Source organism: Megachile rotundata, chromosome 13 (assembly GCF_050947335.1).
Source record: "Megachile rotundata isolate GNS110a chromosome 13, iyMegRotu1, whole genome shotgun sequence".
Classification (NCBI taxonomy): domain Eukaryota; kingdom Metazoa; phylum Arthropoda; class Insecta; order Hymenoptera; family Megachilidae; genus Megachile; species Megachile rotundata.
In genome coordinates, this window is record NC_134995.1 from 10,266,988 (window position 1) to 10,282,338 (window position 15,351).

Here is a 15,351-nt window from a genome sequence, read left to right on the forward strand (position 1 = left end):
AATTGTGAAATTGGATGATTAGAATCTGGGAAATTTAGAAATTGGGTCATTTAGAATTTGGATGATTAGAATTTGGGAAATTTAGAAATTGCGAAAATATGGAATTTGGGAAATTTAAAATTTGGATGATTAGAATTTGGGAAAATATGGAATTTGGGAAATTTAGAAATTGGATGATTAGAATTTGGATCATTTAGAATCTGAGAAATTTAGAAATTGGGTCATTTAGAATTTGGGAAATTTAGAATTTGGATGATTAGAATTTGGGTCATTTAGAATCTGAGAAATTTAGAAATTGGGTCATTTAGAATTTGGGAAATTTAAAATTTGAGAAATTTAGAATTTGAGAAATTGAGAATTGGGAAAATATGAATTTGGGAAATGTGCGTCACAAGTGCGTCACGAGTGCGTCACGAGTACGTCACGAAAGCGTCATGAGTGTGTCACGAGTGCGTCATGAGTGCGTCATGAGTGCGTCATGAGTGCGTCACAAGTCAAGTATGTCACAAGTGCGTCACGAAAGTGTCATGAGTGTGTCACGAGTGCGTCATGAGTCCGTCACGAGTCAAGTATGTCACAAGTGCGTCACGAATACGCCACAAATGCGTCACGAATGCCTCACAGTATTAATCAAAGGTCTAACAAAAATTAACTTGCTCAAACACCACCCCTCTTGCAATAATTTCACCACGTATTCCACAAGCCACACTTAAAGGATTTAAACCACAGTTGAATATTTGAAACCTCGGTTAAAAAGTTCATAAAACCACATCCGCAGTTAAAGAGTTAAAAAATTCTAGTGGAAAAATCCGACGAGATTGAATTTATAAACCGCATCCATAGTAAAAGAGTAAAAGCTTTGAAGAAATTCTGACAGATCCCACGTTACGAAATCCTTGCGTACGCAATGCAAATAATCGTTTTGGGAACACAGCACAAGTGAAATTGATCACAACTGTTCGTTCCCGTGCTTTTCACAAAAGGACAAGCAGCATTCCGATCGGAAACGTCCGATTCTCGTCGTCGGACAACGGCTACCGGTCGATCAATCGGCACACTAATAGCGGAATTCGGGTATACACCACTCGATGCACTCCGTGCAAATTGTATTTCAAGCAGAACTCAGGGATCGCGGTTGCCAAAATGTCTTTTGATCGCGTGTCGAACTGCGAACAATAATTTCTCCTAATACCGTTAATCAGTGAATATCGGTAGCACGTGATACACAGGGCGGGAACCGTGTTCCTCCATTTTTTTTCCCTCTGCAATTGTCGATCGAAACTGTTCGAACTTCGGATCCTCTTCACTTCGGAATTCGAAAATTTCAGCGTTTGTTAAGTGATTTAATCTCCATAAGAGGCGACGCGAGCCGGAAGGACGATTTCCAACTCGACAATTGAAGGCTGTACTTGCTACCATTCCCGCTCGCAATTTTCGTTGCTATGATTCAATTTACAACGAAAACACGATATAAAAGGCAATGATTTAATTTAGGACGTGTCACCTGTGCGGCTACGAACTTTGTTACCGGGTTACGTAGACAAAAATAACGCTGAAAGGTCACGTAACTGTGGCTCGACGATTTTATTTAAAAACTGTGGCAAAAATATGGAAATACTCTTTTCATATTGTATTTGAGTACTGAAATTTAATTTATATAACCACCGTTTTGCAAATTTGTTGTAATTATTGTAATTACGTGTAGGTTGCGTTTGAATTTCGCGCCCGTTTACGCGTAATGGCGGCAGCGTCAGTGCTTAAGTTGACCGCTTGACATTTTTATGAAGGTTATTCAAACTTGTATGGCCTATTAGTTAAGTTTAATTAATAAATATAGCATCTAATTCGTAGCATTTATAATATAAAACATTCAGTTAATAAATATAATATATGATTTAAATTAATAAACGTAAAAAATGTGGCGCGTCTTAATACAAGATGGCGTCTAACCACCATCTGTTACATATGCACACAAAGAACGACACTGTATTTATCCTTCGAAATTACAGGTTCATGAAATAAATTAAAATTAAAAATTGCATACCAAGTCTCCTTTACCTAAATAATTTCCAGTACCAACCTAAGGGTTAAAACAGAATATTTCACCACGTTAATTCGCCACAGAGTTAAATATATTTCAGTGTCTCGTGTCCGCGTTGCATTATTTTCAGGTTATCTGTTCCCATAATCTGACACTTTGCGGTCGCCCGTTAACAAGCGAACGTACAATTTTCGTGGTGGCACGAACGAATCGACATAAAGAATATTATTGCGTGTTCGTTCGTGTGGCGTTCAGCGTGTCTATGTGGCCGGAATGAATACTCGAGCGGTAACACGAATGTTAACATACGTGTGCAGCGCTCGAGGAAAATTTCGACCAATCCACTCGGGTGATTGGAAGGAAACTGGCCAGGAAAATCAGATGTCGGTCGCGGCCTCCCCACCGCGACTATTCACTGAAATCTCCTGCTGCATTTGAATGCATTCGCTACGCTGGATGCATACGCGCCACGTAACACCACTTGACGGTGTATTTCCTTTTTTTTTTTTTTGATCAAAAATTTCTCTTGTGTGACTTTTCGTGACATGAACTTGGTTGACATGGGGAACTTGGTTGACGAGATGTTTACGGATTTTGGAGTTGATAATTTTATGGGGGAATGTGTGGAGCTTTCCCACGAGATGGCGCGTGGACAGTAAGCAAAAGTCCATCGGACTTCTAACATTTCGATAAATGAAAATAATGATGACGACTGCGGAATGCAATCAGGGTTGTAAAAATTTAAAAATGTGGATATTTAAAAAAATGGAAAACTTGAGAATATAAATATGCAAAAATGTGCAAATTCATTTTCTGAAAATTAATAAATGTACATATTCAATACTGTATATCTGAAAATCCTCGAAGAATCAACTAATTCCACCGTCGAATTAAATTTAATCCTTCAACAGAACCTAACTAAATAAACTCTATAAACAAACCTAACTCCACAAACGAACTAAACTCCAAATGCTAATCTCCACTTTAAAATATGATCCTCCAATAATCATTCTCCAGTTTGCAAACTTTCGATTGAATTTATTCCCGTTTCGAAATAACGTGTCCGTAAAAGTCTCCGTCCAGTAACCACGTTTCAGATAGAAAGCCAAAAAGAAAATAAAGCAAAAGAAGTTACTGTTCCGTCGCGAAGGTTGGACCCGTGACACGTCTGTTTCTTTCCGTCTGGCCGAATCGTTTCTCGCATGGCGTGTAACATATTCAATGGGAAAACTTTTCATCTCGTCGACAAAGGACGCCACACCTAAGGGACCATCGTCTATTTCCATTCGCTGTTGATTTCTCTTCCCGTTAGAAACACAGAAATCAAGATGCATTTTCCATTCGACAGGCTGGCCACGCGTTCTGCAATTTTATATTCAATCCCCGTCTGCGACGCTAACTTCCGACAATAACGGGAGGACCCTTTCAACTTTCTTTGATCGTGTTTGATTCGACCCTTTTGCGTTCCGACCAATTCATTTTTAATATCGCGCGTTTAACCCGATATTTATTCCATCTAAGAAATTCTATTAAAAAAATTCTTGGGTCATAAACCACTTGATAAATAATAAAATTAGAGAAGAATACCTTCATTGTAACATCAATGATAAGTAAATTGCGTTACCGACAGAGTCGTCCGATCGGTAAAAAATGGCGTCTAATAAGACTCCGCAAGTAAAACCTTATAAATTGATTTTCGTGAAAATTCGTAAACCTATGGGTGTTAATGCATGAAAAATATATTCTTGCCACGCTAAATTTGATTTAAATAATAATTTGGAGAGGCAACGCATTGATATTAAAGTTAGAGGAGGAATTTATTTTGTGAGGCGATGAATTAGTGGCCGATCAAGACCAACTTCCTTAACGTTTTATAGCACTTGAATGTTTTATTCTCCTCGTTGTTCTTCGCTTCTTCCACTCATTATCCTCCCGTTTCTTGTATCCCGTTTTGCCGCTATCTCTCTCGTCGCCGGTTTTTTCGCCGACGCCAGAAATATTGCGCTCTTGATGCTGGATGTACCGAGGGCCCGGGAACTTCGTTTTTAGAATTAATGGAGACCTTTTTTCCGGGGGCCCCGTTAAAAATTGCCCGACGCGGCGACTCCCGGAAAGTTTCGGAAGTTCGGGAAAAGGTCGAAACTGGGACGACGGGATTATTTGATTTTCGAGATGAGTTTCCTGCACGAGCTGTGCATTAGCGAATGAAAATGCTCATACTTTTTGGAATATAAAGTTCGTAAGATGTGCAGAGGATCGTCCTGTTACTCCATTATGGCCGCCATTATAAGCGTTCGCTTTCTCAGCGAAATATCGAGGCAAGTTTCTCGATTGCAGGATCAATAAGTCTTCGACAAGGAACTGCGAGGACGAGTATTTTATGAAAAATCGCGTAGCAGGATTTGAAGACTTATTGATTAAGTTTTCAAAGCGTTCTCGCTATATGGCACTCACGTCGGTCTTCCTTTAGGAACGAAGTCCCGTATTTCTTAATTGGCAGAGCGAATAGAAAAGATGAAAGGTGAGTGATCCGTGAAATTAGTCGAATTTGTTATCTTGAATTTGATGCCGTTAATTAATGCACCCCTGACGCTCATTACGCGCATACAAATCGCGTCGTTGAAAGGGGCAGAAAGCTGTGAATAATTCGTGCTGCGCGATATATCTTCGAATGCACTCGTTCTAACGACATGATAAATTCCCCGTCCCTAAAGGAACTTATACATCTTTTGTATCGTCTTTTTTGCCAGGGGGAGCCCGGCATTGCGCAACATTCGTACTTATTATAGCCGGTTCAACGATCCCGGTGGCGAGAGAAAATATTAGCGGTTCCTCGGGATACGACTGAAACCTGCTGCGATCACCAGACCGTTTTACTTTAACGAATTTACTGGCCGTTTCAGTTAACGTGAATATTATCCCCTTTGTTAGTGCAATTTTCCTAGCGATCAGCTGATTGCTGATTATACGCCAATTTCTACCTGTTACCCGATCGAACTGTGCTGACTGATGCGTTCATTAAGTCACGAGATTCTGTTAGGTTACTTTACTCGCTTTCAACTGGCGAACCGGGGGAAATAGGTTAGGAATACTTCTTGTTTAGTGTAATTGTTATTTGTGTACATAATTGTAGTTATATTTTCTGATATTATCTTTGTATGTTCTTATAAACAGCAAGATTTTATAAAATGGCGCTGGCTGACATTTTTATTTCTGCTGCTTGATTATTCAAAATACCTAACATAGGTCAACGAAGTTTTTGTTAACAAAATGATAAAAAATATTACATCTAACAGTGAAATTAACTGTAATGCATTTAACAATAAAATTATTAAGGTAAACTCAACAATGTATTAAGTATACTAACCTAACCCAACCTAACAATGAAATGATTAAAAATACCCGACGTTATACCTTAACCTAACCTAACCTAATAATTAAATGATTAAAAATAACCTATATTATACCCTAACTTAACCTAACCTAACAACGAAATGATTAAGAATACCGTATGTTGTACTCTAACCTAACCTAACCTAATAATTAAATGATTAAAAATACCCTATGTTACACCCTAACTTAACCTAACCTAACAATGAAATGATTAAAAATACCGTATGTTGTACTCTAACCTAACCTAACCTAATAATTAAATGATTAAAAATACCCTGTGTTATACCCTAACATAACCTAACCTAATAATTAAATGATTAAAGATACCCTATGTTGTACTCTAACCTAACCTAACCTAATAATTAAATGATTAAAAATACCCTGTGTTATACCCTAACTTAACCTAACCTAACAATGAAATGATTAAAAATACCCTGTGTTATACCCTAACATAACCTAACCTAATAATTAAATTATTAAAAATAACCTATGTTATACCCTAACATAACCTAACCTAATAATTAAATGATTAAAAATACCCTATGTTATACCCTAATTTAACCTAACCTAACAACGAAATGATTAAAAATACCTTATGTTGTGCCCTAACCTAACCTAACAATAAAATTATTAAGAACACTAAGTCTAACAATGAAATGATTAAAAATACCCTATGTTATGGTTTAGAAATCTAAATTTGTCAACTTGTCATGTATCTAAATTCAGAATTGTCGAGTTCACAAGCGTAAATTCTCAGCGCTTCTCAGGCCATATAACATAATAAAAGTAAATATCCCTCAACCGAAACATAAAAGCAGTCGTAATATAAATCTAAGTATAAATTTTGGTAGTAGTCTGCCTTAAAGCGACCTCCATGTTCGGCGATAGCTCGTCCATCTACGGCAATATACGAGTGGCACCGAACGGTACTCGGCATTGCGAATGCATATGAAAAAGATCGATCGAACAACGGCAACGTTCTGTTTCGGCAACGTATCGAAAAGCAATTTGTACACAGAACTCTGCCGGAGTACTTTAAAATATTGCTCCTGTTTACACTTGTTCTGACGGGATGGCGGCATTTCTCTCGGAAATCGGAAGTTCACGGCACGCACCGGTCGTATTCGAAACGCGAAAACGAAGATCGAACTTTATCAATTAAAGCCGATACGCTCGTTTCGAAGAACTTGCCAACTTTATATGATACGGAGAAACTGAGAAATAAAGTTTCTAATGGAAAATAACTTCAGCTGTTATGACTTTAAATCTTCGCCTATAGTTAACTTCTGTTAAGTACAGCTTTTACGAACGTTGTTCTTTTTTTATTATTTTGTGTTATAAAATCTTATGACTGTTTAAGTACAACAGTTAATGTATTATAGTGTAGCAGTTTTAGTGTATTATTTCTTAAAGTAATGCTTTAGTAAGCTTCAAGTGATGCGTAAGTCTTCGGCCATTTTGAGTCTTCGGCCATTTTGAAGCTCCGGGCGGGAAAATTCAAATCTATTTGTGTGAAAATTTTTGTTTTAGTATTCTTTTCGAATTTTTTCAATAAAGTATCAAGACAAATATTCTTAATATGAAATACTGAAGTTAAATTTCTTATATTATTATTAATTTTACTTTATTTATTGTAATATATAAATAAATTGTTTCAGCTTGTGTTTGATGAAAGTATAGGTTAAATGGTAATTCGTAAATGAATATATTTGCTTTAAAATTTAAAAATTCCATAATCTTAGAATTCCAAGATGTCAGAGTCCCACAAATTCCCAAAAGGAAATAAAGCAATACTGTGGCTTTCAGGTGTTTTTCGCAAACCACTATTCGAACTTGTGTGCAGTTTAGGTTAGTTGTACATGTTCCTAATTTTGGGAAAGCTGTTCCCGCAAGTACTAAAACCCATTACCGATTCGATACACTCGGATTCAGCGTATCGGATACGACTTTGTATCTCTGATACAATAGCGCTGAATCTAATTTGAATCTCGAACTTTGTGGAGAAATTAAATATTTTAAATTAAATATTTTAGTAAAATTAATTTATTGCAATTTCAATTGTTTGAATGGAATTAGTATGATATGAAAATAATATAAAATTAATTATTTATTTTATTAATCAGGAAATTAAAGATGAGTCAGCCGTCAATTATAAAAGTTTCCAAATTTTCTAACAAGCACAATATTAATTTTCTTCAATTTCGTCGAACAAATATTTATAACTTTAACTCTCAAAAGTTCACGCAATTTTTTTTCAATAAATACGCCGTATATTTGTAGCCTTCTCAGAAAAAATTCCGCATTTTCCTCCGAACTCCCAGGAAGTGAAATAATTTCCCGAGTAAATTCATCCGAGCAGAATATATCAAAGAATAAAAATTGTTATTATTAAAACAACCAATGAATCCACGTGGTTCCGTATTAACTGAAGCAAAAAGTGGAATATTTCGCGGACGGAAGCAGCTCGAGTTACTTTACGTTTAAAAGAATTTTCTCGCGTGCCACCCTCGTGTACGGCGAAGCGAAATGCGACAAGAACGTCGTTGGCACTTCTGAAGTTCATTTTTTCTTTCTTTCTTTTTTTTCATAATTCCAGGTGCGAAGGCGTGGACTCGTTAGTGGCGTACGTGCACATAGACAGGAAAAAGGAGAAAATAGATTCTTTCTGCGGCGAGAAGCCGTCACGGCCTATCATGAGTAACGGACCACGGCTTTCCTTGGAATTTCACGGCATCACGTCGTCTCGCCACTCCAGAGGTTTCAAGGCGGTGTACTCTTTCACGGAAAGTGAGTAGATCCTCTTTCTCTTGTATTCAACGTCTTCTTTAGTAATCTTACGATTATCGAGTCAATTATCTTTATGGCGAATGGGGAGTTAGACAAGATGGTCGATCGAATTCGACGGAAATGGAATCATTTCGTTTTCTATTATATTTGGTGCTTTCTTTGTTAATTTTATAGGATTCTGTTTTTTCTTATAGATTGTTAGTTTGTTAATTTTATAGAATTTCACTTTTTCTTATAGATAGCGTTAGTTTGTTAATTTAACAAAATTCCACTTTTTCTTACAGCTAGCATTAGTTTGTTAATTTTACAAAATTCCCATTTTTCTTACAGCTAGCGTTAGTTTATTAATTTAACAAAATTCCACTCTTTCTTATAGCTAGTGTTAGTTTGTTAATTTTACAAAATTCCACTCTTTCTTATAGCTAGTGTTAGTTTGTTAATTTTACAAAATTCCACTTTTTCTTATAGCTAACGTTAGTTTGTTAATTTTATGATGATCGAGTCAATTGTGCTTACGTCAGCTACCGCCAGCTCGAACAAACATGGCGGACGTTCGAATTATCGAACGAAAATATAAATCATTTCATTAGCCATTATATTCAACATCTTATTTGTTAAACTTGCTATTCGTACAATTCTTACAATTCTTATAACTCTACTTTTCGTTATATTCAACGTCTTCATTAATTTTATGATTACCGAGTCAATTGCGCTTACGTCAGCTACCGCCATCTTGAACAAACATGGCGGACGTTCGAACTATCGAATGAAAATATAAATCAATTCATTAGCCATTATATTCAACATCTTCTTTGTTAAACTTGCAATTTGTACAGTTCTTACAATTATTATAACTCTACTTTTCCTTATATTCAACGTCTTCATTAATTTTATGATTATCGAGTCAATTGTGCTCACGTCAGCTACCGCCAGCTCGAACAAACATGGCGGACGATCGAATTATCGAACGAAAATAGAGTCATTACATTTTCCTCTTATATTTAATGTCTTCTTTAATTAAACTTAGGAATCTACAATTCTACATTTCCTTATATTCAAGGTTTTTATTAATTGTATAATTATCAAATTAATTGTATTACGACAGCCACCGTCAGTTTAAATATGACGGATCATGAAATTATCAAACGAAAGCCATCAAACCATTTCATTCAAACTATTACATAACAAAATTTCACAACAAATGTTTCATCTGCACTCTATATTTAATACAGCAGTTTCTCGTAATAATTCCATAAGAAATAATAACGATAATAATAATTGTACTTCATTTCACTGCTTCAGACTTCTACCACTACGAAACCAAAGATTTGAAATTTATCTAACCATACCGGAAATATTCGAAGGAATAATTTTAGTGAAATCGTTTCACGTTCCGATTGCTGTCCCTATCAGAAATTTTAATCGAGTTGCGCAATTACGATTTACACTCAGCTAGAAAATTGCGAAATTTAATGTTTTCATTTTGTGTAACAGAGTTCGTTCAATAATGAGTTTCCGCGTACGATTGCGCGTAATTATACAAGTTACGGGGTTTGTATAGAGGAACGAAAAGATGCTGCAAATGATGTACCAGAATATATGAATATTTTAATGATCGTTGCGTAATTAACGCGGCAATTCTGTAATTCGTATTTTCCCTCGTCGCATAATTTTTACTAACCGCCTTTTTTGCAATCTCCGAAATTAAACTTTTTATCTGTACATACGAGCGTTTCATAACGGCAGATTACACAGTGTGTTTGCAAAAGTAACATAACTTTTCAAATTTATGGAAAACTAGCGCCATGTATTATTAAAACATGTTATTTGAAAATAGTATAGCTCCCCAAAAAAATACAACAATCATTATTGGAATCGAGCAATGGATTGTAAACTTATAACGTGTAATGAACAAAACGAACCTTTTGTCACTGTGTCACAAAATGTGGTAGTTTGACGTATGGTAGTTCAACGAGTGGTAGTTCAACGCGTGGTAATTCGATGCGTAGTAATTCAACGCATGGTAATTCGACGCGTTATAATTCCACGCGTAATAATTCCACGCGTGATAATTCGACGCGTAGTAATTCCACGCGTGGTAATTCCACGCATAATAATTCCACGCGTGGTAGTTCGACGCGTAGTAATTCCACGCGTAGTAATTCCACGCGTGATAATTCGACGCGTAGTAATTCCACGCGTGGTAATTCCACGAGTAGTAATTCGACGCGTGGTAATTCCACGCGTAGTAATTCCACGCGTGGTAATTCGACGCGTGGTACTCTCAGCGTATGGTAATTCGATCCATAGTAATTCGATGCGTGGTAGTCTCAGTGCGTGATAATTCGACGCATAGTAATTCCACGCGTGGTAATTCCACGCGTGGTAATTCCATGCGTAGTAATTCCACGCGTGGTAATTCGACGCGTGGTAGTCTCAGCGTATGGTAATTCGATCCATAGTAATTCGATGCGTGGTAGTCTCAGCGCATGGTAATTCGATCCATAGTAATTCGACGCGTGGTAATTCGATACGTGGCTGTCTCAGCGCATGGTAATTCGATGCGTGGCTGCCTCAGCGCATGGTAATTCGATGCGTGGTAGTCTCAGCGCGTGGTAATTAGATCTATAGTAATTCGACGTGTGGTAATTCGATACGTGGCTGTCTCAGCGCATGGTAATTCGATGCGTGGCTGTCTCAGCGCATGGTAATTCGATGCGTGGTAGTCTCAGCGCGTGGTAATTAGATCCATAGTAATTCGACGCGTGGAAATTCGATACGTAGGAATTCGGAGCGTGGGAATTCGATGCGCTAAGATTCGATGCGTGGTAATTCGATGCGTGGTAATTCGACACGTGGCAATTCGACACGTAGAAAATCAACGCTTAAGAATTCAATGCATAATAGTTTTATGACACTGTTACACAAGTCCAAGCAGCTGTGACAAGGTTTGAAACGATTCCGCAAAACGACATAAAAAAATCTATGTTAACGTTGTGTGAATCCCAGTGGTGAATCCCATATTGATGCGAATCTATTTTGAATAAAAAAATTAATTTTGACAAAGTAACTAATTCTTTTCCTTTTATTTAAGGAGTACCGATATTTTTACGACGAACTGTGTATATCAGAAAGAAGAATTTCATAATACTTTTTAGAAACGGAACTCGGCGATTCGATATTTTCTTCCTGTTTGTTCTTTCTATTTTCGTCGCTTTCTATTTCTTTTCCCTGTTTACTTTCCAAACTTTTTCTCGTCCGTTTTTCTCTTGTCCTTTCGTCTTCGATTTCATTATCCTTTCTGTTTTCACTTCATCTTTTTCTTCTTTTATCGTTCTTTAATTTCTGTCTTGTTTCGTTTTACACTTTCGTGCTTTCTTATGTAACATAATCCTCTGGCCACTTCTTGCCATGTTTTCTCGTTATTCATTTCTGTCACCTTCCCTCTCATTTTTCTCCATTTTTATGTCACCTTCTTTCACACCTGTTTCTTGTGCAGACTATTTTTCAACTTCGCGTTTTTCTGTGCTGTACCGCAATAATATCCTTAAGAGCTCATTCGCTTGAAAATTTCGCTTTGAATTTTATTTTCTTCTTGGGGAAGGGAAGTTTTTTGGGGTGCGAAATTTATAGTGGAGAAATTTAAAAGGGATTCTTATATTTAGGGGTATGAATTTTGTATTCAACTATTTTTGAATTTCGGAATTTGAGAATTTTGTTTTGACAAATTTTCAAATTTGGGGATTGTTGGATTGTAGAATTTGTAGAGTTTTAGATTCGTAGATTTTTAGATTTTTAAATTTTAAAGGGTTTGGATCTTTAGAGATTTAAATTTTTAGAGTTTTGAATTTTTAAATTTCTAGATTTCTAGAGGACTGGATTCTTAGATTTGTAGATTTGCAAATTTGTAAATTTCTAGATTTCTAGATTTGTACATGTCTATTTCCATACATATTTAGATTTCCATCTTTGTACATGTCTAACTTCACAAACTTCAGAACTTCTGAATGTTCAAATCCGTCAATAGCAAAACTCCCAAATTTCCACCTAAAAATTCTTCGACAAACTCCTCACTCTACCAACATATCTCTTGTATCTCCATTTCCGTTTATCCTCCGGCTCTCAGTTCCTCGACCTAAACACAGTAATCTTCGAATCCCCTCTTCCAAACAGGAAGAAACTTTTGGTATCAAAATGTTTCCGCATTCGAGCAGAATGTTCGCAACGGACTAAACTTGCAACCGGTATCTTAATCCCAACAATTTCTACTTTCCTTTTAAATTCGATTGTGTACGTTAATTTCTTTTGCACCAAAAACAAACTATCCTTATAAAATAGAATTTCCTTATAAAGAACAATAAAAATATAATATTCATACGGGACTTTGAATTTAACAGAACTTTGCTTGGTAAACTTTAAAGGCTTCACGAAGCAAGACAAAATTTTATTCAACCAAATTCATTATATGAAGATTTAATACATTTTTCTGAAATAAAATTGAGAATCTACAAAAAATTTTAATTTTAAAAATACAATTCTTTGTCAATTCTTAAAAATACAATTCTGTATCAATTTTAACAATAAAAAATGCAGTAGTTATTTAATTAATTTCTACGTTTGCGAACTGCTTTTAAAGTTCCACGAAACAGGATTATTTTTTTAAATAAAAAATCTGTTTTTATTTAACCCAATTCATTACGAAGATTTAATATCTTTTATTGAAATGAAATGCCCTAATAAAATGGAATTGTTCAATAACAAATATTGATTTTATATTCATTCGACTCCACTTTTTAATTAATATCAAATTGTGAACTGCTGTGAAAAATTCCATGATGCAGGCAAAAACATGTGTTTTTGTTTGACGAAATTCATGATGAAAATTTAATATCTGTTACTTAAAAGAAATTCCGTCATAATGTGCTGTTGTTCTCGTATTGATTTTACGCGTGGAGTATTCATATAGGAATAATTTTTAATTAAGATGTTTTTAAGGGTGTTTTAGAGGAAGAGTTTTTTAACACATATTCAAGTTCTCAAGGTTGTAATAGGTTTTTTATGTTTTTGGTTATTTCAATTTTCAAATTTCTAATAGGCAAATTTCTACTTTTATAAATATTCAAGCTTTGAAGGTTCTAGTAAGTAAATTTCTACTTTTCTGAATGTCCAAATTTTCAAATTTTCAATAGCACAAATTCCTACACTTCCAAATATCACAATTCTCACATTTCTACTCTTTCAAATTTTCAATAGCACAAATTTCTACACTTCCAAATATCACAATTTTCAAATTTCTACTCTTCCAAATTTTCATAAGCTAAAATTTCTACATTTCCAAACCTCCTTGAAATGGCAGGTAGCTAACGTGATTCTGAACAAGTTTTCCCTTTGCAAAAATGTGATTCGAAGCTTCGTTTTTGAGTTATTAAGGAAAAACACGGACCAATCAGAGCGCGAGGGCGTGCGCAAGCGCGAGAGCGACAGCGGGAGAGTCATGCGCGCGCAGCCGCTGCCACTGCGCCTGCGCACGCCCTCGTGCACTGATTGGTCCGTGTTTTTCCTTAATAACTCAAAAACGAAGCTTCATATCCAATTTCTGCAAAAGGAAATTTTATTCAGAATCACCCCATTCAGTAACCTACTCTAATTATGCTACACCCTGTACGCAACTATATAACTATATATGTATATACAATTACATGTATATGTATATAGAACCTCACATAAATTGCGGTAAAACGTGCCTACATTCTTTAGCTTGACACCTTCATAAAAATTTTCTAATAACTTTCCTCGTATAAAATAGACCCGTTCGACGTGTTCCGTGAATCTAGCGTTAATAGGAGCCAGGTCCCTCAATATCTTCAGCCACCCCCAACAGTATTCACACGGGCAGAAAGAAGGAATTTCAAGTTTCGCGAAACGTGCGACGGTGAATCTTTCACCGGGCGAAAGACAAACACACTTCGCGATCCATTTGTTCTGCAGCCCGGGCATTCCGGCGTGCGCCGTGCAATCTGAAGCTCGGCTGCGGATGATAAACGGCCGCACGAAGAGAGACACATTGCTATCACGATAGAATGCTCAACGGAAATTGAAATTTTGACGGGACATAGGCGCACCGTAGAAAGGGCCGGACTCTGTACCAGGCAGACGCTGCACGCGTATAGAAGATCGTACGTCATGTTCCGATGTTACGTCTCGAACACGTCCTATGCCAATAACTTATTCCCAATGATGCGTATCGTGTATCTTTACTCAGCCCGCATCGAACCGATTTATGCTACTGACAATATCGGAATTTACTAGACGAGGGAAGGGAGTGTGAAGAGTGGGATGAAAGAAACGGCTAGGATGAAAGAGATCGGATTGCCTCGGAATGAGCGAACTCAGAGGAATTCTGGGAACAATGTACAGATATGTGATGGGTAATGATGATGGAACGGGTTATCGATGTAGCGATGGAATTTTTGTAACGCGGGAGGCTTCTGGGAAATCGGAACTTATTGGGATGTGGATGAGTCTGTACTTTGAGGTACTAGTGGATTGGTGGGTCTGTGAGGCTAGACACAGGTGGTTTTTCATTTTTTACTTAATAGAAGTTTCATTGTTTAGTTGATATTTTTGGGGTGTATTCAGAAATTTAGAAAAACTGAAATGTAAAAATTTGGAAATTCATAAATTCTTGAATCCCTAAGTTCCTAAATGCCCAAATCCCCAAATCTGTATATCCTTACATTCCCGAAGCTCCAGATCCACAATCCACAAATCTACAAATCCATAAATCCACGAATCCACAAATCTACAAATTTAGAAATCCACAAATCTAGAAATCCACAAATCTAGAAATCCACAAATCCACAAATCCACAAATCCACAAATCCACAAATCCACAAATCCACAAATCCACAAATCCACAAATCCACAAATCCACAAATCCACAAATCCACAAATCCATCAATCCACCAAACCACCAATCCACCAATCCACAAATCTACCAATTCATCAATCCATCAATCCACCAAACCACCAATCCACCAATCCACGCATCCACCAATCTACCAATCCATCAAACCACCAATCCACCAATCCACCAATCCACCAATCCACCAATCCACCAATCCACCAAT

At 36.5% G+C, this 15,351-nt stretch overlaps 1 protein-coding gene across 2 annotated transcripts in view; it reads left to right on the forward strand.

The window, feature by feature from the left end:
* Positions 1-15,351, forward strand: part of Sol1 — a 718,219-nt gene that overhangs the window by 639,832 nt on the left and 63,036 nt on the right. For both annotated transcript variants that reach the window (XM_076539295.1, XM_076539296.1), the window contains exon 10: positions 8,031-8,221. In XM_076539295.1, coding sequence (XP_076395410.1) covers positions 8,031-8,221 — 191 coding nt within the window. The remainder of the gene's footprint in view (positions 1-8,030; positions 8,222-15,351) is intronic.